The sequence below is a fragment of the Rhea americana genome, unplaced genomic scaffold (genome assembly GCF_003343005.1).
Source record: "Rhea americana isolate MKP2758 unplaced genomic scaffold, rheAme1 scaffold_5, whole genome shotgun sequence".
NCBI lineage: Eukaryota > Metazoa > Chordata > Aves > Rheiformes > Rheidae > Rhea > Rhea americana.
Window position 1 is genome coordinate 8,524,592 of NW_028186645.1, and position 26,845 is coordinate 8,551,436.

At 33.6% G+C, this 26,845-nt stretch overlaps 1 protein-coding gene across 1 annotated transcript in view; it reads left to right on the forward strand.

The window, feature by feature from the left end:
• The window catches only part of EML5 (EMAP like 5), a 125,839-nt gene that overhangs the window by 39,784 nt on the left and 59,210 nt on the right, over window positions 1-26,845 (forward strand). Inside the window, exons 6-14 of the mRNA XM_085317569.1 lie at window positions 3,755-3,890; window positions 7,878-8,079; window positions 8,575-8,712; window positions 9,373-9,629; window positions 12,177-12,389; window positions 14,100-14,267; window positions 17,638-17,744; window positions 18,088-18,206; window positions 25,217-25,403. Of these exons, the coding sequence (XP_085173695.1) occupies window positions 3,755-3,890; window positions 7,878-8,079; window positions 8,575-8,712; window positions 9,373-9,629; window positions 12,177-12,389; window positions 14,100-14,267; window positions 17,638-17,744; window positions 18,088-18,206; window positions 25,217-25,403 (1,527 nt within the window). The remainder of the gene's footprint in view (window positions 1-3,754; window positions 3,891-7,877; window positions 8,080-8,574; window positions 8,713-9,372; window positions 9,630-12,176; window positions 12,390-14,099; window positions 14,268-17,637; window positions 17,745-18,087; window positions 18,207-25,216; window positions 25,404-26,845) is intronic.

Sequence of the window (26,845 nt, forward strand, 5' to 3'; positions counted from 1 at the left end):
GCACCAACAGGCAAAATAAGAATTCACAGCTAAACCGAATTATCTGTCTTCTGTCATAGCAATACTAAGAACTGTAGACAGAGGAAAGAAGAGTTACTGGCAGATTCATATCAGAGTTTGACTGGGAAACGAAAAGGTGAAAGAAAACAGCATGTTGGAATGACTGGGGAATCAGTTGGAAGAGGACTACAGTTCCATCGAACATAGAAGTAGGAGTGAAAGGTAGAAAAGATGAAAATGAGCAGGAGTTAAGAGTAAAGACAGCACTTACATGCAGAGGATGTTAGACAGCAATGGGAAATTGTGGAGTTTTGTTTTTACAAATCTCTCCTGAATCATCATCATCATCATCATCATCATAATAACAATAAAAGTTTTAAAAGGGAGAAGGAAAACAAGGCAACATGAAAGCGTATGTAAACTTGCTGGCAGTGGCACTACTTCAGTGGCACTACTTATTTGTAAGCAGTACATCTGATTCTGGAAAGTTAACAATATATATACACATTGATTAAAAAAAACCCTACCCAGACAGTCTTTTATCAGATGTCACATTTTTGTACCACTGACAAGAACAGACAGTAGAATCTTTTTTTTTATTGTCATAATCTTGTAGGTTCTAAATTTGAGGGAGTTCATAATTATCAGGTATATTAAACATACTCATAAGATGTTATTTAAGTACTAAAACTAAATAGTATGCTTATTTTAAAAACACTGTATATTTTAAAGATTCTTGTGTGCTATGCTTTTACCTTGTGTAGTAAATGTATATGAGATGCTTTCTCAGCAACTGAATAATTTATTTTAAGATAGTGTTTCAGAGGTACACATTAAAGTTGTGTGGATTGATGTCAGAAACTGAGGTTAAATAACAAGCTCGAGGTTAAATAACAGTCATCCTGTTAAAACTATTGCACATCTATGTTGGTTGGCTGAATACTGATTAAATATAGATGGAAACAATATAATGAACTTAAATGAATGGTTTTAGGTTGGTATCGTATACCGGCACATTAAGTCACGCAGTATTTTCCTCCTACTGCTTAGGCTGCTCATGAATTTGAAAGGTAACTATCTGCTTGCATTGTTTCAGACATGACAGGCATATAGACAATTACTTTTAATTTGTTGTAGTAGTACAACTTTTTGATTTGGAAAAAATAGGAGATGTTTGCATTTTGTGAAAACTGCCAATCAATTTGAGTTATTATTTCCAGGATCTTCCCATTCATTCAAACAGGCAAATATAACATAGTGAAGTGTGTGATCTTCCATAATCTTTTTCATTTTCATGATAAATTTCTTGTAGCAGAAGAACACTGTCTGTAGGTCACATCTGTTAACTTTTAAGATGGAAGATCTTGATCTGTATCTTTCATTTGTATTCAGGAGGACCATCAGAAAAAAAAACAAAAAAAAAAAAACCCCTTTGTTACTCCCATTATTTAACTGTATCAAACAAAGTCCTTGCATTTGTTTGTCCCTCATTACTGTTAGGAGACTAGTGACCGTTAAGAATAGAATTACGTTAATGACAATTCCAGACTGAAGGATTAAGGGAAGCTGGAAGGCTCCAAAGTTGCTTTGCCTTAACAATCTTGATAGTATCTGATAGCAAAGATTTAGAGGAAGGATTACAACTGGCCGAGATAGGAAAGTAAAGATTTTTTTCCCCCTTAAGTGCAAGCCTAACAAGTAAATGAAGGGTGGCTGAGCTCAACTTCCTCCATTACATAGTGACTATCCCTGTTAATAAGGGGCCTTTTCTCACTTTTGCCTGTAATTCTACTATTCCGGTGGCACATAGATTGAAATCAGGATGTCTTATTGCATTTCAAGAGATTCAGCAAGCACATCTGCCAAATCTCCTAGACAACGAGTATGTCCTTTTCAAGATAAGGATATTCGGTGAAATAGAAAGCAGATTAATCCTTGTCCCACTTGATCTTCTCTTCAGAACATACAGCCAGTATCCTGCATCACTAAATGTCTGATTTGTTTTTAATACAGGCTAATTAAATCATGGATTTTTAAAGGAGTTAATTAGAGAAAGAAAGTAATCTAATTGCATTATCAAGGCTGCATTCCAAAAAGAGCTTTAGAAGATTTAAATATACGAGAATTTGGGCAAAATTTGGTACGTAATACAAAATTAGCCAAAACTCCTTTGGCCTCAGATTTGCTCAATGGTGATAAAAATTTAATGCAGTAAAACAGATGGACATATACACACAAAACCAAACATAGTTTTTCAAAAATCTTTAGGCTTCTAAAGAAACAGAAAGAGGATTTTCAGAACATCAGGGATAATGCGAGTTAGCCTTCTAATCTGCTTATGACTTGAAAATTCCACTACATTTCTGTTTAGTGGCAAATACTTATGAAAATGAGGCTTGTCTTAAAAGCCATTGTCCTGAGGGTGGACATTTCCTATTGAAAAAAATGAGTTTTGCCACATTTATTTTTGAGGCTTGATTGTCACATGACATTTTACTAATACTTTGCTTTTTATATAAAGGCTAAGAAAGATTGATTATTTCTCAATTCCTAAAGCAATGATATCCCTGGTAACTGACACAGGAGAAGCAAACACCATCCATACTTCATTATGATCAGTCCATTGTGATATTTGCTTTAGTTATAGTTTGAGGAGAAAAAACAACTCTGTAGGAGAGGGTTGTCATGACTACCTGGAAATTCTCACAAATCACAACAGAATTGAGAGGTCCAGTCTGTGAAATAATTTGAATTTGTAGGTTAGATGAGTAAAGTGTTTTAATAGGTTGTTTTTATTAACCTATGTCCACATAATCTGGTAACTGTGTATAGTCTTTTGGTTGTTCACTTCTTTGTTTCTTTTAAACAGTTAATGTGAGAAAGGGTGAATGAATGAGATGGATAATCAACTGAAACTGAACCTTTTAATGACATCCATACCTGGATATGTAATTGAGATTTTTCTTGTAAAGATGGAGGAATATAAATGCAGAATATAAAGTCATGGGTATTAACACTGTGCTTAGCATATTTACTGGAGTTGAAATGACTGTTGAGAAAGCAAATGCTTGGGKTTTTTTTTGTTCTAAAGTCATAGAAATTTCTTAGTKAKAAACAAAGCACAGATATTTTATATTGGTAATACTAATCACTCAATTTATCAAAGAGTGTATTTTATTCTGTCTCTTTCTTTCAGATGAAAGTCAGTTGACTTTCCCCCCAAAAAGACTGGGACAACTGAAACAGAAGTTGTTGATTTGCTGCAGGAATTATTGAATAAAATTATTAATCAAGATTGTGATATTCCTTTTGTCCTTAGCAACTATGATATTTTAAAAGAGTAACAACTGTGTATGGACACTTAGTTGCTTTTACTGACTTATCTTTGTCTATTTTAAACTTAATCCCAATTAATTTATGACAAAATGAAATATGACAGGTTTGTAAACTGTCAAACAAAGTTTGAACTGATGTAGTTCAGTTCGATTTTGGATGTGCAGTTAAGTTAGTACATATTTCTTGTGTTTACAAGCTCTAAAATTCATTTTGGATAACTTTAGTATGTAAAACTTGTATTTATTGCGTATGTTTGTATTTATTACATATGTTTGTATTTATTGCATATGCTTGTGCTATTTTCAACAGCGTAACAGGTGGTGAGACATTCTCTACCATCACGGAGARGAATTCTGCTTTGCACTGTGGTATCTGTAATCTGTGTGTGCTGTTAAACAGAATTTTCTTTWCTCTTTAGGCAGGAATTTTCAGCATGAATGCCTGTGAAGAGGGATTTGCCACTGGTGGCAGAGATGGCTGTGTTCGTTTGTGGGATTTAAATTTTAAACCAATTACTGTGATTGATCTCAGGGAAACAGACCAGGGATATAAAGGTAAAAAGAACCCTGTCACTTTTGTTATATCATCAGGTAGGAAATTTGTAATACTTTGAACAAGAAAAGACTTATTAAAAAAAAAAAAAAAAGGCAAACTATGCTTTCTTGTATTTTAATGTGAATAATTTGCCAGATGAAAACTTTTTATGTTTTGATGATGCCCGCTGATATGAAGATCACATAGTCATTCAGAGATACGCAAAATATCGTAAAGAAGTTGTAGACACAGAGATTAAACTTTTTTTCTTCTGAACTAATAAAATGCACATTTTTCCTACAGCACAGCAGGTTTTACCAAGGAACAGTTTACAAGACGCAATAAGGTCTATGATGTAAAACAGCAGAGTGCATAAATTACCTTACATAATTAGCCAGTGAAACTGTCTGGAAACACTAATTTACACTTTCATGGTATTTAGAACTCTACCTATATATACTAAATATATGACGAATGATTACTTCTATTAATGGTTTATGTCACACTAAAATATTACATCTAGCAATTTACAGCATATTTAATACTTTTGTCCTAGATATTGCTGCTGTAGTAATTCAGGAAAATAAAACAAACTTACACTGCAACACTAACGCAACTTAAAATATTAATTTCATTGGCATTAGTTCCCTCTCCCCAGTCATTTTGCTCTAATCTTTTCTAAGGTCTTGCCAAGAACTGGACATGTGGCACAGTATCTGAAGACAGTCAGATACATCAGTGGCAATAAATAACTGATTACAAACAAGTAAAATAAATATTTATATTCTATAATTGATTTGGAAATCCCACCAAGATTGTCAGATATTCCAACAAGATTGAATGCCGTCCATTTTAAATGCCCTGGAGTGCTGGACTGTCATGGCTGGGACAATTTACGAGAAATAATTCCTTCAGTCTCCAAACAAAGGACAAGCATATCCATGTTCATACTTCCTTTACTTCATAGGAAGATGGACTCATATTCTGTCTCCAGTATTTTGTAAACCTACACCTTAACTGACTTTTTCTGGATAATCATTTCAGTTTCTGTGATATCTGACACATTTATTTCAAAGCCACAGAATTCATTATTTCTCAATGCGATAATTACATATTAGGTTTCCACTGAAACGCTTGATTAGGGTTTCACAGTAATGTGTATGTAATTGGACTTGCCCCTTCAAATCGGGAAGATTAAGTCTAGTTTTCAATGTATTTGTCAAGAATAAAGGAAAAATATATGTTTGCATTCAGCTATTTTTCCATCTTCTTGTACCCTTTTAACCAGTTAGCTTAATTCTTTGGAGATGCTCCAGCGCTGTTAATTAGATTCTAAATGAATTTATACATTATCAAATTCATTTTGAAATGAAACTATTCTGCTATTGTGTCTCATTTTCAAAATGCTACTAATATCAGTGCATTTTTCATTTCTGCTATTGCTAATTGTTTTCCTTCAAAACAATCTACTTGTACATACTTTCTCTTTCTTTCAGTAGCTTGTTTAACTATAGCCTCCTTTAAGTCTCTAACAGAATTAGATGTTTTTTATTTTAGTAACAAGAATAAGTAATGCAGTGTAGCAGTGACTGTTGTAATAAAATTGTGAAACACTTGTTAAAATTGTCGCCTCCATTTTTTTTTCTTTTGAGCATAAACATGTCTATCTTCAATAAAAAGTTTGATGGTAACTTCATAACACCTTTACGCTGTTAAAATTTCCTAAAACTTGAACAACCACAGAACATAGTTTATATAAGAACTATATAAGAACTTAACATTTGCCAAGAGAAATATCCCAAAGCCAAAATTATGTTTTACCACTAGTGTAAAAATCCATCTAGGTTTGGAAAAGATATAATTGAGGCAGCTGGAAGAGAAGAGGAACAATATATGTATTATAAACTTTGGTAGGCTTACTTTTAAATTTGCCACATTTCTCATTTCTATTACTTGTAGTTGAAAGCCTCATTTCATTCCCTGTTTTTTTTTCTTCAAACTTGTTCTCCACTCTAAATGGTCTCCTTTGCTTTCGACAGAATAGACTCTTGCCAGGAGCTTTGCTGAATTCTTCTTGATCAGTTTTGAGAACTCTGCCTCATCGTGCTTGACTTGTCAAATGCCTGTAGCACACCTAGCATTTTTTATTAAAGTAATTTCTTTCTTAAATTCAGTTTCTTGAATCTTCTCCCTTTAGTCTTTTACATCACTGATTATTTTTACCGTATCCCTTTGAGGACTGCCTTCATGATCTCTCTTTCTATTCATTTTCTTAGCTGCATTCTGTGCTTCTCCTACCTGTGGGTACTTTTATCTGCAAATGCAAACTTAAGTACCATATCTTTATGGATGGCTCATAGAGCTGTCTGTTAACTCCGGATATGTCTCTTTGCAACCAAACTGTTTTTCAAAATGTTTGCCTCCACCACAAGAAGCTCCAGATTACTAGAACAGATCTCTTAACTATAGACAATATAGGCGTTATAATGTCTGGATCATAGGAGTGAATGATAGGGTAGTAATGCCTATATTCAGCAGTGCTGCACAATAGGAACAAGCATGTAAAGTGGAACAGTTGATACTGAGGGCATGATGTCCATAGTATATATTCATTTTGAGGAACATTTAATTGAATTACCACTGGTCTGGTTCTGTGGACTGAATGTTGCTTAGCAGTTGCAGCGAATTTGATGCACTCCTTTCTCTTCAGTTTCACATGGAAGAAATCTTGTTTGTGCACTCAGAGACTGTTCTAGGGTGCAAAGCATGGTAAGTAGGCATGATCAGGAGCTTTACTTCAGAAGCTCTCGTCGTCAGAACTAAAGCATCAATGCAGGTGCACGAGACATGCTAATTCTCACAGTCACTGTTTCTAAGGCTTACGTTTTCTTCTTCTTTATAACTTTGATAACTTCTTTTCCCTTTACACAGTTAAAAACATTTTTCAGAAGCATATCAACTCATGCTATTACAGTATTCCTTTTCCTAGCCTGATAGGTGTAATTTATATTAATCCAGAATAGTTTTTCGAAATCATTCTTGACCTGCTCTCCACAAAAGTCATTTTTTACGCTAAGTGAGTTGGGGTTGGGCATTGTTACCACTTGGTTGTTATCTATACCTGCAACTGGCGGAATCGATTTATGCTAGCAGACTGTGGTGAATACAGTTTCTAAAATGCATATTCCTAAAATTGGGCGTCTAAGAYAGTATTCTCAATATATAAGTGTCCTGGTTTTCATTTTATTTATTATTGCCAACTTTTTCCACCAAGAAGTGTAGCCTGTGAGTAGTTGGCTCCATTGTAAACCTGGAGGCTACTTCTATAATTCAGAAATGTGTGTTAGATTCCATCTTGATCCTATCTCAGCTCTTCCTATGTTGTTGACAGTAAGATCTATTTTTATTTTTTATTTAGTTGGAAAATAGTTCTAGATACTATTCAGATGTGACAAAGACCATCTTTAGGGGAAATATCTCAGAACCAAGCTGTGAAGAAGAGAATCAGGCTGTTCAACTGTATTCTATTACTTCTGAGATCCGCTCCCCTGATACTTTTATCACTTACATAATTTGGATTAGCTCAGTTAGTGATAATGGGTCCTCTGTTTGATCAGAAATTGTATTTTCCATTGTCAACTATTTTGAAATTTAAGAGTATTAAATACATCTTTTCAAGTGCAAAGGTCAGTATTATCTTACTCTCTTAGAGATCTCATAATGCAAGTATTGACTACATTACCTTTATTAAAATACAGACATTTATTAAAATCAGACTTTTTAAAATCAATTTGAATTGGATTGAAATGTTACTGTTCCAAGGGCAGGGGTATGTTATGTAGTGTGGAATAAATAATGGGAGTAAATGGAGGAATAACAGATGTTACGTGGATATTTCTTGATACTTTCTTGTTTTTCATGGTTTTGTTACATGTTCTTTGTCATACATTATCTTTGTTTCACTGGTTCGCAGAATGTAACTCTCTAACAATATTCTCCTTCTACAGGTCTCTCTGTAAGAAGTGTGTGCTGGAGAGGAGACCATATACTAGTTGGAACACAAGACAGTGAAATTTTTGAAATTGTGGTGCATGAACGTAATAAGCCTTTCCTGATAATGCAGGGGCACTGTGAAGGAGAGCTGTGGGCTTTGGCTGTCCATCCTACAAAACCATTAGCAATGACTGGAAGTGACGATCGATCAGTCAGGTTATTTTTATTTATTTATTTTTAATACTGCATACTGTTTTATACTCACAGCTGATTTTATAGATAACATAATTGAAATGTACCCATTTAAATGGCATTAGAATGTTGTATTGAAGTGCCTGTGAACCAGTTAAATTGTGGATGATATTAGAGAGCTCCAATACAAAAATGTAGTGGAAATGGAGGAAATGGATACTTCACAAAATTTACAGAAAGTTTGAAATTTTAACATGTTATTCTCTTTATTTTGAGAAAGTCAAACAAGATTAATCAGTCCCTGAATTTTCTCGTTAGCTTCTTCCTCATTCTTTTAAATATAAAAATATTCTTTTCTCTATGGAAAACTTAGACTTTTGTCTTAGAAGTTCCTGACAGAAAATTATTTTAAAATACTACACCATCACATACAGCATTCTCCTGAAATTGCAGGCTTCATGCTTTCTATCACACAGTTTCAAACTATCCCCTACACTTATAATTATTGCTTTATTTTAGAATTTGGAGTTTAATAGACCATGCTCTGATTGCCCGGTGCAATATGGAGGAACCAATCCGCTGTGCAGCGGTTAGTACTGATGGAATCCATCTTGCACTTGGAATGAAGGATGGCTCTTTCACTGTGCTTCGAGTCAGGTATACTATAAAAATTAATAGTTGCTATATTATAAACTCCTTCAAATTTATAACCTAAGGGTGCTCAGATTAAATATATTTGTGCCACTGATTTGATGGAAGAGACTTTCCATAACAGCACATTTGGAAAAGTGTGTTGTTCTATCTGTAAAGAAAAGCAGGATTCTAGGATGTGATTTACTTTAGGTTTTGGCATCATTAATTATTCTTGAGCTGTTAGGAAATAAATTGTTGTCACTTCCTTAATTATTCCCACATGTTGGAATGCTGCTTTAGCCTATGCAGAATTGATGCTGTAATCCCACAGTTCTAAAGGGCAGCTGAGGTCTGTGGCTCATGTCAGTGAACTTTCCTTTCCCTGAGGGAATAAGCATCTGGTGTTCTACCAGATTCATTTTTTGTGTGTGTGTGTGGCTGCTGCTTCACAGCTTTTGTTCTCTTTCTGTCAGCCAATGCAGGCCCTTCCTGTGTCAGTGTTGCTTCCTCTTTTTTGAGCTCTGAGACATACCCAACCATAAAAATAACAGTGCTGTATTGGTACAGATGGTAGTAAAGATTGTTTTGTCATTTTATAATTTTGTCATTTTTTTAAAAAACTGGTAACTTGACCATATGATAAGACTTTACTATACTTATTACATGCTTTCTTTCATACTACAGAGATATGACTGAGGTTGTTCATATCAAAGACAGGAAAGAAGCTATTCATGAACTAAAATATTCACCGGATGGGAATTTCCTAGCAGTTGGTTCCAATGACAGCTCTGTGGATATATATGGTGTTGTTCAGCGATACAAAAAAGTTGGGGAATGTATTGGATCTTTAAGTTTCATCACCCATATGGATTGGTCTTCGGACAGTAAATATTTACAGACCAATGACGGCAATGGGAAAAGACTTTTTTACAGGATGCCAAGTAAGATTCTGAGCTGCCTTTATGTTAATTGGTACATGTTACATAGAGTATATGGTAGTTTTATGAAAACGGTTAAAATATAGATCCTGGTTCAAAGCACTAGTTTATAGAAAAWCTTCTTCCTTTTCAAGTTTTTATAAACATTTGCTATATTTGAGTAAGTACAGCATTTTTGCCAGTTACTTAAATATTTTTGTCCTTATATGTTTACTCTTCTTTACTACACATATTTTAATGGTAGAGATGCTGACTTCTTATAATTAATTTTGTTTCTAAAAGGAAAACTTCACTCTCACTTTTAAAAAGGAAAAGATACCATATATTCAAATTCAGTTTTGCCATATCTTAATAGCATGGTAGTATTGATCTTGAATATTAAATGGGTTATAGTTTGCACTGTTTGCAATGTTTTTGAAAATGTACACAAAGATCAATAAATTCTGTCTCAGGATATCTTGTTTTCTAGAACTGTTTGCAGCAGAATTGAGGAATTTAATTTACAAGGGCTTTTACAGTGGGAAATTTATGTTTGCTAGAAACAATCACAACAATAGAACACAAATGAGTGTTGCAATATAACTGGATTAGGCAATTAGAAAATGACAATTGAGATAAAGATTATCTAATGTTAGGTTATCAATACGTTAGAAACTATTCACTGCATGCAAAAGAAATGTTGAAGCTGTGATACTTTCAAGCCTGCAACCTTCAAAGTGAATAAAAATATTACAATCAAATTTAGCTGTGTAGTTTGCGGATAACAAATTGAAATGCAGATTTTATTTCCCTTTTATGGCAAGGGAATTATATATTGTAAATATTTTCAAGGCAATAAGAACAGACCCATACCCATGAAACAGATTTTGGTCAAAATAATGCCCTCTGCAGCAGGTATTATATGTGCATATTAGATAAATCTTCAAATTTAAGTAGTCACGATACAGCAAAGGTTTAACTTGTTTCTTCTGTGTGTATGCATTTATTACATAATTGCATTCTATATTTTTCCACTCACAATATTATTATTTTTTGTCATCATCACTTATTATATTGCCCCTTCATTTATTATGTAGTGTTTGCACTTTGCACTTTACATTGCTCATAGTTCCATGGATCTTTTGTGACTCTTTTTGCTGAAGTATCTGACTCATTCTGTAGACAAGTCTGATTCTGTGCACTGAATGAGACAGAAGATGTGTAAGTAAAGATAGTAAATGAGAATTTTTTTTAGACTGTAACGTGTGCACAAAGGAGGGGCAAATTAAGGAAGGCTCCAGGCAGCCTTCAACCTGGAGTTCTCTAATGTTAAATTAACATTAAATTAATTAATATTGTGTGTGTGATTTTCAAAGCTTGTTTATGTGAACTATTTTAGTGAATGTAGGTAGGTTAGAGGAGTCTCCTAAATATTTTAAAGTAATGAACTGAATCCTTTAACACTTGAAATTCTGCTATAAGTGAGTAAGGAACTTACAGCTGCTTGGAGATCTGTAGGACTTAGTCATAGGTATAATCAGTATTAGTAGTTACCATTTACGTGGGTTAGTGACTGGAACAGATTAGAAGATRCACCTTGTAAAAGGGTTCAGTTACTTCATCTTAGCTGAAGAAAGTTCAAATAGGACATTTGAGTTCCTCTCTGTTTTTGGAGGAGGATACAATGGTTTATCTTCTCTCTAGTGTTTATCATAAAGTCTTCATTTCTGATCTTTTTTCCATTTTGTTCTGTCCCATGGCTGATCTTTTTACCCTTTTTATTCTAATGTACTTCAGTTCTCCCTTGGCCTTTACATTCATCTAAGGCTCCTGCATTATGGTCCACACAGCTGCTCTCCCTTGCCGACTGCTCAGAACCTATTACCATTAGGAAAGCTGTAGGCAATGTCCTGCTCAGGTTCTGCAGATCTGACAGTTTCACACTCAGTCCAGTTCACAATTGTTCAGTTGCTGTGTTCTTGTGTTCCTCCATGAGTATCTGCTTTTGGCCATTCCTAGAGATAATGTATTTATTAGGTGGGTCTTTGGTCTAATTCAGCACTCACATTATTGTGTGAAACTTTATGGGAAAGGAACAATCTTATTACAGGTAGAGTAATAAGACTTCAATTGAAGTAATGAAGTAATAAGAATCTAAACGTAAAATTGGTGCTTTCAGTAATTTACCATGGTGAAATTTAGATGTTTCTTCAACTATTGCTCCGAATAATCAAGTTTTTAGAATATTTCAACAACAGATTTTTTTCAGACATTATCTTAGAATACTGAACTGTATTTGGTAAAGTTTAAACATAACACAGCTTCAAGCATATATCAACAAATAGTGAAGACTAAAGTTTTCTTTAAAACTGGGTCTTCCGTTAAATAGTGTTGATCCACAGGCCTTAATATTGATATTGCCAGTCTTAGTAGAGAATTTTAGATCCGGATGTTATTAGAGTTTTTAATTCTGATTCAGTTGGATTTGATTTCTGGATATTTTTTGAAAACTCTACGTTACTCAGAAAATGCCTAAGAGAATATTGAAAAATAACTGCATTTTTTTCTTAGGTGGAAAAGAAGTAACAAACAAGGAAGAATTAAAAGGCATTCAGTGGGCATCATGGACCTGTGTTTCTGGCCTTGAAGTTAATGGAATCTGGCCCAAATATTCAGATATAAATGATATAAATTCTGTAGATGCAAATTTTATTGGGCAAGTTTTGGTAACAGCTGATGATTATGGAATAGTAAAACTCTTTCGATACCCATGTCTAAGAAAAGGTAATACCTTTGTTTGAGTTCAGTTATAAATGCTTATGAATTTTGCATTCTAGAAAAAAAGTCGTAGGAAACTTTTTTAAAAAAATTATATGAATAGCCAATATTTATTCTTAGAAGTTTAACTTAAGCTCAAAGGTAGAAAACAGTAGCAGATTAATAAAATAACAACTAAAAAAGTAACATTCATAATATATTAGTTTGTTTCGTGCATGTTTTTATTTGTAAAAAGTTTCTTTCCATTTTGATAGAACTTCATGAGGTGAAGCAATAGCTGTCCTTTCATGAGAGATACACCTATTCAAGTATTTCACCATGGTCTTCAAGAAGTTCTCTCTTCTCTGGCCCTGTAATGGAGATTTGGGCCAGGGACTGCCAAAAATAAATTTATTGAGCAGTGTGGGGCAATAAATACGTGAACAGCAAACTGATTCTATAATCAGGCTGTCCCACTGTCTGTTCTTTGAAGCTTGAAAACTTTTGCAAATCTTTTTGATTAAAAATTTATTAATGGCAAGGACAGATCTCAGGTGAAATTTTTAAAGTTGAAGCCAAAAGCAAGGTATCTCACTCCTTAGGACTAAATAGAGAGGGAAATGTGGCACATGCTTGACAAGAAAGACTTCATTCTTCAGTTATTCAAAAACTCCATTGTAGACATCATTCAAATAGAATGCCAAAACACTGCATCAGTCCCAGAGATCTGTGTGTCTTCAAACTGGTAATGTGATGGTGATAAGAGAAGAACCATCTTAACCTAAAAGTTTTCCTAGGGACYAGATTAATGTTAGGTTTTGAGAGAGAGATAAAGATGTCTTATAGTTGTATCATACTGTGTTTAATGATGTCTGCAACTATATGATCTTCTTGATGGGTCTTAGGATACGTCTTTAAGCAAAACATGTTATTAGAAGAATTAAATTTTTAAAAAGAGTGATACTCCTTCAGAATTTTTTCAACTTTAAAACGAAGTGCTTTTTAATATTGTTGCCTTTACAAACAATCTTTCCAATTTTGTCTGTCAATCTTGAGAGTGCTGAGGCTTTTATTGACARCTAGAGGAATCCAAAAGTATTCTCTTGAAACCAATCTCCTTTCTAGTTGAAGGAAACTAATAGTTTTCCCATTTCATTCAATTTTTGCACTAGATTCATGAAGCTGAAGAGGTCATGAGAACCTGTATCAGGGAGTGCTCTTAGGAACATTTTTCAGTAACAGATCCAGTTACTGAGCTGTAATTATGTTGGAATCTTTGAAAAAGTTAAGCTGATGTAGTTATAATAAAAGTAAAGGTGTGAGGACATGAATTGATGGAAGTGCCTAGCACTCAGGTTCCACAAAGGAAAAAGAGGGAGCCAGTACTATGAACACACAGATGGGGTTATTTTCACTATGCTAAGTTACATGATTTAAAAATTAAGTAACTATATCGTCTCAAAAATACACCTCATACTGAACTATCATGTGTCCTCTCTCTTACTGTTTGATTTGTTAAAGAYGATATATCATAAAACCCAAATTATTTATCTTAAAGACATGTTAAAATTTGGGAATAGTGCCAAAAGTTAGTGCTATTAATTAAGGTAGCACTAGTAATTAAGGTTTCTTAATTAAACTATTACTTTATAGACGGGTTCTTTGATACATTTTTCTAATATGCTTCTGAAAAAAATATTCCACATATATTGAAAGAGATTTTTGTTTTTGTTCTAGGAGCAAAGTTTAAAAAATATCTTGGACATTCTGCTCATGTGACAAATGTCAGGTGGTCCCATGATCACCAGTGGGTTGTTTCCATCGGAGGAGCTGATCATTCTGTCTTTCAGTGGAAATTTGTCCCTGATCGGAAGTTGAAGGACTCTCTTCATATAGCACCCCAAGGTAAGTAACTTACAAAATAATGAGAGTAAGAGTGTTAAGTAAGTAAAGTTGTTTGACGCAAGTATAAAAATAAATATTCAGAATTGTCAGGGTTCACAATTTTTTGTTCTTTAAACTTAGTAGTTYTAATAGTATCACCTAAAGACTTGCTTGCACCCTGTATGTTCAGTCTGTCAAGGCTGTGAAAATAACTCAATGCTGAGTTCTTGTACAAGGGTAACCTTAAAATTTCTGATCATCAATATGAATTAATGAATTTTGTACACATTTTACTGAATTGAGGAAAAATTGTGGAGAAATTCATGTCACTGTGTTGATGCTCAGATGTCACTGAAAAAAGATGCTYGATTTTATATGTTCATTTGATTAAAGTTTTTGATGTATTTTGGTGTGTGTAAAATTTTGATGTGATAATTTAACCATTTTTTCAAAGCACACTATCATTAAAGCTGAACCAGAATATAAATGCGTAATATTTGCAAAACACGTAGATCATGTTTTCACCACTGATTAATATAGCTATTAAGACCTTTGTTCTATAAATATGTGTTAAAATCTTGAACTCTACTTGCAGTGTATGAAGTAAAATAGTTATGAAGTTATCTAGAGCGAATTAGTCATGATGACTTACATCAACATCAGCATGTTGTTCATTATTATCTCTTTTTAAGTAAGTTGAATGGAACATGGAGAATTTGGCTGTAATTTGGGGCATTTGTTATAGCTGAGAAKGAAATTTTTCCTCAGAATTAATGATTTGATGTATATATATATATGGTGTTGGTTATGCTATTTCGTTTTAGAGGATAAAAATATATTAGATTAATTCTTAAATAATCTTGAGAATTAAAATTCTTATTTATATTGCCCATGAATTCTAATTGTGTAGCTGTTAATTTCTTGAGTAGACGTTTTGTAAATATTGTATTAAAATTTCTTAAATTTTAATACACTGATAATCACATTTCAGGTCCTGTTCTGATGTGTCCTGTTTATATTTCTATTCATGGTTTGATCTTGAAAAAAACTATTTTCTGCAACAATGTGATTGTCCATAATTCTTCTGTAGCCAAAGATAGAATATGTAAATATTGKAGAGGATTTTTTCCCTTAATTCTTTGGTTTTTGTGAAGCTCGATATCTGTGTTCCTTACTTGGAAATTTCTTTACAGACTGTGTAATTTGAGTGTGTGCTTAGTCCTTATGATAGGTGAGTCAAGTATGTAAAAATGACACATGCTAAATTAGGGATTTTGGAGTGTATTTTTAGGAGAAAAGATAATAACAGATAAGAAAGAATAATCTTGATAGTTGAAAACACAAAACAAAGTAGAAAAACAATATGCTAGTTTTTATACAGAAATATGTTGATTTTTGATTACAAATAAAGTACATTGCAAAGGATTTAACCACAAAAAAAAAAAAAAAAAAAAAACTTAAGTCAGTGTTTAGTTAGTTCATGTTAGTCTAACATCATCAGAACAGTATTTCAGGTTAGATAAATGCTTTGCAAAGCCTTAATGTTATTTTAAGATAATTTGAGCATCATGCCTTCAGTAACACTCTTCCTCTGTAAATCTATATTAAAATTAGTAATTTAAATGACCTTTGTGTAAATTAAACATAGTAACATAATGCTTTTATAAAGAAAACTACTAGTTAAAACCCTGCATAAAATCTCTGTCAGTCTGTATGTTTGTGAGAAACTTTTGCATTAACCTATATACTGRATTTTTCTTTTTATCATATTTACAGTAATACTCTTGTAATAGACAGTTAAAATGAAATGTTATTTTACCCTATCATTGGTATGAACATGGACCCAGCTAACGGGTTTCTTTATCTGTGTTTCTCCCAATACACTAATTTTTTATTCCATTATCTTTTCAATATATGTCATGTTTACCCATAATTCCTTTAATTGTTACTCAGATTTTCTCAGCTCTGTCAATACTTTTCCTGAATATGAACACCAGAAGTGAGTACTGATTCAGTACTGGACCTGTCAGTGCCAAATGAAGAAGCAATTGTTCTCTACATCATTTTGAAATTCTCCAGAAAGCCAACTGATTGGCTTCATACTGGGAACACGTTTTCAATCAATTATTTCCCATGACTCAAATTTCTCATTAGCTACTGCTTCCCAAGATAAAATTTCTATACTGTAAGTGTAGTTTACATTCCTTGTTTGTAGGAATGTAACCTTGATGTTACTTCAGACTGCATGACAGTATATACACCACATACTGCTAGATAGTATAGCCTGAAGGATTGCTGTTTATTGCATATTTCTAGAAACAGTTGTACTGAATGATGATTTTCTTGTCCTGATTATGTTCTGAGATTTTTTAAAATTTGTGTTCTAAATTGATTTTGTATCTAGTTTCTTAATCAAAATATTATGCAAGACCCAATCAAATATTGCAGAGATGTCCAAAAATATCATCATTTATCAGACAGGATTATAATCTTATATAAAGTGCAATTAATCAAGCCCTGTTTTTATGGATCTTTTTTGATCATCATTAATCTAATTTCAGAATTTAAATTCTGTGCTAATGAAGTTCCATTTCAGTTATTCAGTTGCTAATGTCCAAAATTATTGTCACAGTGACAGATTTATAATTAATCACAATGTTTAAGTGCCTCACCTTTTTCTTTCTTTTCTTTTTTAAACATTTGCTTTCTCTTACTTTTTTAAGTTTCCATGATTTAGGATTACCCCTTGCTTAATTAAAAGGAATACACGTGTTATCCAGACTAGTTTATTTCAAATTATCTCTTTATCTCTGTCTTTTAACATTCATTTTAATTTCTGTTGGAATGAAAAATGTGATAGGACATTATTTGGCTTTCCCCTAAATGTAAAACAGAAACATTAAAGAACTTTTTTTTTCCTGCACAGTCACTGAAAAATTTACCGTTTCCATCTTTTATATAATTCTTTTTTTTCCCTTAATCTATCTGAAGAATTTCTTTTATCACAGATCTCCTGTTCATAAGTTTCTCTTTGGATCCTTTTATTTCTGGTGTTAGTTTTCTGTGAGTCTTTAATTTTTGCTTTATACTCATTACTTCATTCTCTTCTTTCTTCCTTTCCTCTAAAAGTTGAATGAAAACTAGCTTTCTCCCCAAAACAAACACACAAAAATAAYCAGTATAATTTCAAGTTGGCCTATCTGTAGAATCAGATAAGTGGAATCAGCGGAATTCTGGAAAGCCTCCCGTGATCCTGTCAAACGTTAGCAGTTAATGTTCTAGGCAGTGTAAGCATTGGTAATCTAATCAGAAACATTAAGTTGTTGTTTTAAACACTTCCTGTCTTGTAATTAGGTTGCTTCATTTTCTATTTTGGTTTTCCTAATTACAGAGAGTCTAGTTGATTCTAATAGTGATGAATCAGATTCAGATCAGTCTGATGTTCCAGAGCTGGACTCTGAAATTGAACAAGAAACACAGATCACCTATCGTCGACAGGTAAAAATTTTAGTTCTAATAGCAGCTGGAATGCTTCAGGTTTTAAGTAGGTCTTCAGTCAGCACCTACTGAATTCTGAGGTCTGAGGAGAGACTTAGCAAAAGCTTTAGAACAGTTACTATCTGGTGCAGTCAAAGTATTCAAACACATCAAAAATATAAATGATCACATGTATTCTTAGCATATTCTCTTAGAGTTTTGGTTGCAATTTAAAATGGCTACAGCTGTTGAAGGTTTTCTCAGTAATGTCAGTATACATTTTTGTGAGTGATAACTGGCTGAGTTCTCAGAAACATGCTTTTCTTGAGAATCTCTTAATTTATATGTATACTCTTTCTTAAAGGTTTACAAAGAAGATCTACCTCAACTTAAAGAGCAGTGCAAAGAAAAAAGAAAAAGTGCAGCTTCTAAGAGACGAGAGAGAGCTCCAGGGAACAGTATACGATTACATTTTGTTCATGGGTATGAAAAATAGAATTCCTTGAAATATATAAGCAGACTATACTGACTAATTTTGTGTGTTACATGTTGTCATTTATGATTTAAGAATCTGATGGACTACTTCTAGGTCACTTTATAAATTATGTTTTTGTTTATGAAAAACAAATTTACATTTGGTTATTAGAAAGCTTTGATGCCATGCTAGACTAATTCTGAATATGTAGCCTAAAATGAATATGCACTGAAATTTTAGTTGATGCTTATATTTGAATAGTGGTGAATAAATACGATATTTGGCTTTCACCTATATATTTTAATATCTGAAAAATAACATTTCCCTTTAGTAGTATATTACTGAAACTGCAACAGAGACTTTGTATCGTTGAAAATGACTTGAATTTCATACTTAGTGTGTTTTCTATCACTGTTTGGTATAACGATCATGTTTAAGCCATGTRTTTGCCTTTAATATGAAGGATTATACAAATACCTCTGCTAATTAGTTTAGGAATTAAATTTAATTTTTATAGGTCCTGTAGAGTGTTAGAGTTCAGTTTCATTTGCTTTCTGGTACTAATAATTTCAGTAACAAAATAACTTCCATATGTCTCCTTGAAATCTTACTATTTCTGCTTTAGTAGTAGATTGGTAGTCTCCCATAACTCTTCAGAAGTGAAGCCTTTTTCATCAGAACAAGGGTGTAGTATTTTACAGCAAACTGACAATGGATGTTACTACATTATTCTAATGAGCAGCATTAGAATAACGAACAGAAGTATAAATTCCCCTGATTCAAAAAAAAACCCAAAGCCTTTGTTAAATTAAGACATTGGAAACTGGGTAATACTGTTTTCCTTTTTCAAAACATATCTCTTAATTAGTTGGCTAAGAATAGTTAATCATTTAACTCGGTAATTTTATATGTAGAAAACAAAGACTTTGAGGAATGATTTGAAAGTAATGACAACTGGGAAACTAGGTACAGAACTGTAAATATATGTTACTCTTTTTTGATACTCAAGGACTCTCAGTTGAAGATTTTTTTTTACCTCTGCAGAAAATGAATTAAGGTGGATAGGTGTAGACTTTCAAATTTGATCCAAGAATCAAACCAGACCTTCCTGAGGAAGCTGTAGCACAGGCAAGGGACCTGGGTCTTTGGGATTATTGTTATTTCCTTCACAACAGAAGTGAAGCTTGACCAGAATATCCAGGAATGACCAGAAGTAGAGTGTCCAGTTGAGTTGTGTCTGGTTACCCAGTGTGCTTCAAGGAAACTAATGAAGAATCCATGCTGAACAACAGATTTTTCTCTGTGCCCAAGCTGTTAACTTTAAAGTGACCCACTTCCAAGTGAGTAATAGGCATATTCTGTGATTCAGGAAGTTTGCTTTGCTTCATCTTTTTAGGTGCAATGGAAATGTCTTGGATGTTCCTTAGAAGTGTAAAAAGGGTGCTTTCTTGAACTAGGAAAATAGGAAACTCTTTTTCCTTCCTTTGTGAACAGATTGTTTTTGTGTTTTGAATGTGTGAACTGCCTTGAAAGATGAACTTATAAAAATCTTTTCATCTCCTGTTAAAAAAATCTTCTAAGTCTCTAGTTACTTCCAGTATTGGAAGTGGATAAAAACACTAACGCTTAGGACATGAACCAGCCAGTGGTTAATATGGATGAAAAAGCAAGTTCCCCTATTATCAGGTTAATCTTTATGTATATCTTTCTCTAAGAGATGTGATACTGTCACTGTCAGAACAGGTTATTAGATTAAAGTGGTTTACTAGTTGGATTTCTTTGGGACATTTTCTGTTATTTTTTCTGCCATGTCTTTGACTGTGGTGGTATGGTAACATAAAAAGGATACAACTTCTGAGGTATTCAAAAGAATACCTTTCTTGGACTCAGTGCTTATGATGTTTTCTTGTTGACAAGGCATATGTAGGATGCAGATATAGTGCTTTTCTCCAGTATTGTCTACAAGCTATGCTGTTCATTTCACAAGACTGAGTTTTTAAATATTCAAGAACTTTAAGCAAAGTCTGGATTGAGTTTCAGCGTATTCATTGTACTGACCTGATCATAAGGTGAAATTTAGTTGTGATTTGAAGATGATGTTGGATTTCTCACACTCTTAAATGAGATTCTTATGACACCTTGCATAAATTCCTGCTGGGGGCTGTTAACTACAAGTAGCAATAATGAATATAACATCTGATGAGAGAAGGCTATGAGTGACTTCTACTGAGAAAATGTTGTTGTGAGGTTTGTTTTTCTAAAATCTCTACCTTTGTGCTAAAAAAAAGTCTGACCACCTACCATGTTTATTTTGACATTTGTTTTTTTTTTTTTTTTTTTTTTTTTTTTTTGAGGGGTTGGGAAGAGTGGTGCACTGCATTCAAAAATCTCCCATAGATATTTTGAAGAATAACACACACATTTTTGAACCATTTTCAGCATCAGACAAAACACAGACGTTTATTTTTTTTTCAAACAGGACACCACCTGTGAAAATGCCCCCAAATTTGCTATAGATGTGTAACTGTGGGTGGGATCCAGCTTCAGACTAAAGCACTTACAATTAGAGTCTAAAAGTAGGTGTTTTGGGCGTGTATCTAAAATTTAGTCACAGTCAGTGGAGATCCAGTCAGTAGTTAATGAAGCACAGATAGTGATTTGGCTCTTGTGAAATTAAATGCTGATAGGGCTGGTCGGCTGAGTAGCCCTCCAGGTTCCGTTGACTTTATTGACTAGAACACTGTTGATTAAARTATGGGGTTGTTATATCTAACCCATATATACAAACTTATGTTTACATGTCTTAATCTCAAACTGAATCCAGCCTCTGCTGTTCAGGACCTTGATAATGGCATTTTGATTGTTTTTGATGCTGAGATGACAAAAGATTTTCTTACATGTCATTGAGGTGAGGTAACTATCTTCTGAAAATTACTGTCATAATAACTTCAATCAATCATGAACTGCTGGTTTGCTTGGTTGTTGATGATCACCACTTGGAAGCTTCAGCTGAAAGAGAGYGCGGAGTTATGTTTATTGTGCATTGATCCAGGTATGGAGTATATATGATCCAGTAGCTATGATCTAGAGCTTCCTTTTATTACTATTTCATTACTGTTTCTACTTGCTAATCAAACAACTTTAGTAATCTACTTTCTAGTCTTTTTACTTGTAACTTGCTTCTGTGGTTTGTGTTCTGCATGCTAAGAAATTGCTTCTCTTCATGCTTTTTCTGAGAACTGAGATAAGCCAATTAGAGCTGAGGTTGTTAGCTAGATAACAGGTAAATATTTTGGAACTGCATAGTGTATTATCAGGAAATAGTCTTAAAAGGTGTTCTTCTTCATCTCTGCTTGGACTACCTGAGCCTACCACTTGACTCTCTTGGTGAAAAGTCTAGAGAATAGTTGGGGAGTTATTATACTGGAAAGTAAGAAAGATAGGGTGGGTGAGGTAGGTTAAAAAATTTCTTTGCTTGCACCATTCAATRCTAGTTTTGGCAACATATGTTTTCTTTGATTATGAACAACCAATTTACAAGCATATTTTGTAATGGAGGAAGTGAACTAAACCATGGACTTTCGCTGTAAGTTATAGATATGAGTAATAAGAAATGTTTTTCCTATATCTTAGGTACATTTTGGGGTATGTTTTTTTGGTATTCCTGCGGTATATATCATTAACTTACTCAATTTCAGTATGCTTTATTTACAGTATATAGGCAATTACCTTGAGAAGAGCTAGGAAAATTCTGTGCGAGTTGCAAGTAAAAGGTTCTTAAACCCTTTTGCTGTCTTAATCTTTTTATTTTTATGTATTACTGCTACATATTCTTGGCCTGCTAATGATGCAGTGGGTATGTTCCATTCAGGTGTTCTCAGAAAGTTTTTAAGAAATTTCTTGATATGGAGTATTTCTAAAGCATTATTTTTTTCCCATCATGCATGTTTTTGTAGCTACTTTTTTATATGGTCTCATTTATAGTGTGTATTCAGCACAGCTTTTATGATTCTGTGCTTGCAGAGGTAATCCAGAATTTTTAATAAAGCTGAGTAGACAATGAAGCATAGGAAAAAGGATGTCTAAGCGAGGATAGGTCCAGATATCTTCTTTGGCACTGCACTTGCATTGTAATCCTTGCCCTTCACTGAATGTTATCATATCCTTATATGGCTGGTGTTGCATACTGCAACAGGTTATTTTAGGGTTTTTTTCTTCATAGCTACTATAGGCCATTGTATATTATGTCCCTTTAAAAGACCATAGATAAACATCAGAGGAAGTGGCTGCTTGGTTGGCTTGCCTAGCTGCTGCACTTTGGGTCAGGCAGAAATCAACTTCAAAACAACTCACATGCTGCTGGAGGAAGTTGCTAGTGAAGGCTGTGGTTGGAGGGAGGGTTAAGCATGGCTGGAGAGAGCACCTCTAGCATGAGTCTGAATTGTAGGTCACTTTGAGAAAAGCAGGGAGCAGAAATATAATTCAGCCTCAGAGCTGATAGAGAGAGATTTTCCTAGAGACCTGGAAGGGACAGTAACTCAGGAGGTATTGGAAAGTTGCCTAACTGGGACTAAACCAAAGCTGTGTAGTGTAAACTATTCAGGTTAAGTTTTGATGATTCTTTAAATGGGAATTCTCCAAAATGTTTAGACAACAGTACATTTGCTCAGTACAAACAAAAAGTAAATGTTSATCCAGAACTAATTTATGACTCCTGCTAATCAGCATCACTCTGGTAATAAGGAGCACAGAACCATTTACAGAAACTTTCTATGAAAAATTTTTCAACTTTTTTTTTTAGGGAGTCTGTGGCCTGGGTTGGGTTTGCAAATTCCTTTGATAAAGACTGCTTTTGTATTTTCCTACCAATTTTCTTCTCATTAGCAACGAGTATTTGCAAATAAACTGAGTATGCTGTGTAGCCCAGGTAAACTGAATTAGCCGTACTAATCCAAAGGTTTCTTTTTGATACACAAATGTAAATAATACTTGCATATGTAACAGTATAGATCAYCAATTCTTTCACTGTTCAGGACTAGACTATCAAGATAGCCTACTGTGGGAAATTTAATGCAAAGCGTTAATCATTATATAGCTGTTCTCATTTGCCATTTCATTGTGGCCAGGGTTTAGACAAGRTGGTATATCTGTGTTTAGACTGTATGATATTGAGGAAAAAGAGTACGGCCATGTAGCACAAATTGCTGACCTTGACCTTCTGCTGGTCTATTTAAAATTTTTGTGAGGTGACTTAAGCAGTTTATACCTGATCATGTAAGATCTGACATAAACACTATTACATATATTGTAGATTAGTCAACAGAATTACCATATGCTCAGACACAGTCCAGACACATGCTGCACCATTATCCAATAATGCATCGATCTGATATTTGTGAACATGAATCCATGGCTGGAGTTGTAAGAATAGTATTTATTAAGCTAAAATCTGTCAACTGCCATAAAGATTTGATCGTTGACCACRGCGTTTTGTTGCCCAACATATGCAAGGAAAGCAATACATATATTTATGAAAGACTCTTCTACCCTGGAGGCACTATTTCTCTTTTTTGTGTATACATTTTTAAGTGGCTTGTATCCATGAATTTTCGAACAGTACCCCATTCACTTTGTGTATAATACACAATGGTACATGTGCGGATACATCTTGGTTTTCTTACCTGACAGCTTAAAGAACTGCACTGTTGCAAAAATATCCTGCATTTGTTTCTGCTTAAAAGTAATGTCACTTGTTCTGATGATAAATGCTTTTAATTAAGCAAAGTAATTAATAGTATAAGAAGTATCTTGTAATACAAGCATTAGAGATTTCTCTTAGTTTTGAATTGCTGATGGTAACTGATTAGTTGTTTTGTTTTCTGTGAATAATTTGCTAATCATCTTTGGGTTTTTTTCTAACAGTTCAATTAGTTGAGTGCAAAAATACTGAGGTAGAGCCTTATGATCCCTAAATCAAGATAATTCGTAGCTAACTCAAACATATTCAGGCATATTCTGCCCATAATCATTCCCTTCTGGTAAATGTAACTATGTGTTTGTAAATGTAACCAGAATTTACRTGCATCTTCATGAAATAATTAAAAAGCTGACTTTAATGAAGATCTGTAAGAACTGGAACAAGAAGAGCTTAAACAGGGAAGTACCTCCAGGATGCATCAGGAATTTGTAGAGCATTGTTTTTATCAGAAGAAAGAAAGAAAMCAGTTTAATTTATGCATTTAAAAATGTTACCTCCATTGAGTGCCCAGAACAGAGTTATCAAAAGTACCATTTAAAAACTTGCTTGTGGCTTTAATTCTCTTCAGGTTTCTGAGCAGCTTAAGTTACTTCTGAAAGTATGACTCTGGGCTTTTGAAAATGCTGCCCCTGGTTTTCATTGGATACTAAATCACACCTAGGATGAAATATATATATATATATATTATGGCAATGCATAAAGGCCTTAACTGGGAATTGGCCTGCTCATGCCCTCTGTGAAAGGAGACAGTCCCTTCAGAAAAGAAACTGATCTGGAAAAAAACTACTCGCTTTTATCTTCCTCATATAAAATTTGCAGAAACTTTCAGTTTCATTGAATCTGTTTTGTCTGTTTTTTTGTGGAAACTCTACTGTCTGATATTTGAGCAGTAAAAGATAGCCAAAATTACTATTTTGGACATTTTTTAATTTATATAATTATATGTTGCCGGTCTGAATTTCCCATGTGGTCTGGTAATAGTGTTAGYCATTACATCCTTTTCCAGAATTGTTGTGAAAAATAACTATTAAATAGCAGCTACTTTCGAACTAGTGCTAGTAGTACTGATTTCTGAACAGTGGCTGAAAATGATGAATTGATGTTCTGTTGGCATATGCATATTAATATTAAAATAGCAGCGTAGTAATTGGTAAGTAGTCTGAGCTTTTATGTATGTCAGATGCATCTTGCATATTTTTATCTCATTAAGTATTTAGTATATCTGCTTATGATCTTGATGCACAAATCTTTTTCCTTTAGTTACAGAGGTTACGACTGTCGAAGCAACTTATTTTACACTCAGACCGGGGAAATTGTATACCATGTTGCAGCAGTGGGCGTGGTGTATAATCGGCAGCAGAACACACAGCGCTTTTATTTAGGTCATGACGATGACATTCTTTGCCTTGCTATTCATCCCTTAAAGGACTACGTGGCAACAGGCCAGGTAGGATGCATGTTTATCTGCTTTTCTGCAGTAAGAATCTGAAATTGCTACACTGAATTTAGAAAAGCTTATTTGGGAGGAAGCGTGTCCAGTCGGCATTTATTCAGTGAAGGACAGTATTTCTCTTGCAGATGGAATCATGTTAAAAACTGTAACACATGTGTTTTTCCAGTTGTTTATATTAATTCTGAAAAGTGTCTTTCGTTGAAGGCTTTTTTTACCTCTTATTTATTTATAAGATTGTAGTTTTTATTCAGCATTGTTTTATATTTCTGCAGCAAGATAACAAGTAGAAGAAAGTATGCACCTAATTTTTTAAGATTTTTTAGCTGTGAAGAGAATCACAACTGTGAGAATCAATTAATTTTACATTCTAGCATTCCAGTTTAATGAGTTGTGTATAGTATTTTTAGTTATCATCTTTAGTCAAGCTGTCTATGGTCTGTACATGCAACACAGGTATTGGTATTACTGAGGTATTTATAATGGTTCATTTTATATTTCTCCAGACAGTAATTTGAAGTAATTATTCTCTCTCATGTTTTCTGACAAAGAACTCTTCACATAAATGTTTATATACCACATTGAATGTTTGATTTGACATTTGAGGTTGAATTGTTATTGTTGTTTTTATTAGAATGTGTTGAAAATTGGAAAACCTCTGGATWTTGCCAAAGACACACGAAAAAATGTGGAGAGAGCTCAGATTTCTAATAGAAATACATTTTTTTCCGATAATACTCAATCAGTATGAAAATGCTTGAGATAAACACAAATTTATTGGTCACTGTATAGATTAAATACATAAATGTGAAAATGAATTCAATTTAATTTTGGAATAATAAAGAATATGAATAAAAATATCTATGGATTTGCTGTATTTTAAAGTACCTCTCTCTGTCAAAAGAACATTGAATTTGCAAAGCAAAATTAGGTAATGCAGTAATCAAATTCCCCATGGAACATTCGTTCAGAATCTCCTGAGAGTGTACATTACAAAAAGCTTTACAAACAGTACATAAGTCTGTGCAAAACTAGAAACAGAGCTTAGTTTTCTGCAGTCCTGCTCTTGTCTTAAATATAGAAGAATGTTCTGGTTTTGTAGTGTATCTTGTGTACTGTCCTAAATAATGGCTCATAATGTTCATATGTAAATACATCCAAACAGAGTTGAAAGAGAATAAGCTGTGTTCTGTTCCTTCTTATCAGGTTCTAGATAYCTGAATTAGTGCCAGGCTACTGAAGGCAACTCCACAGGTATCAGTGCAGTAGCACCTGACTTGTAGAAACTTCATTACTTGTAATGACACCAGAAAATAATAGAAGTCACCTTGATTTCTCAAGCATGGAGTAGCTTACATACTAGCAATAAAAATAACCTTTTATTTTTAGACAGGGAGCAATTGATGGAGAACTAATTGATGGAATATATATGCCACAGT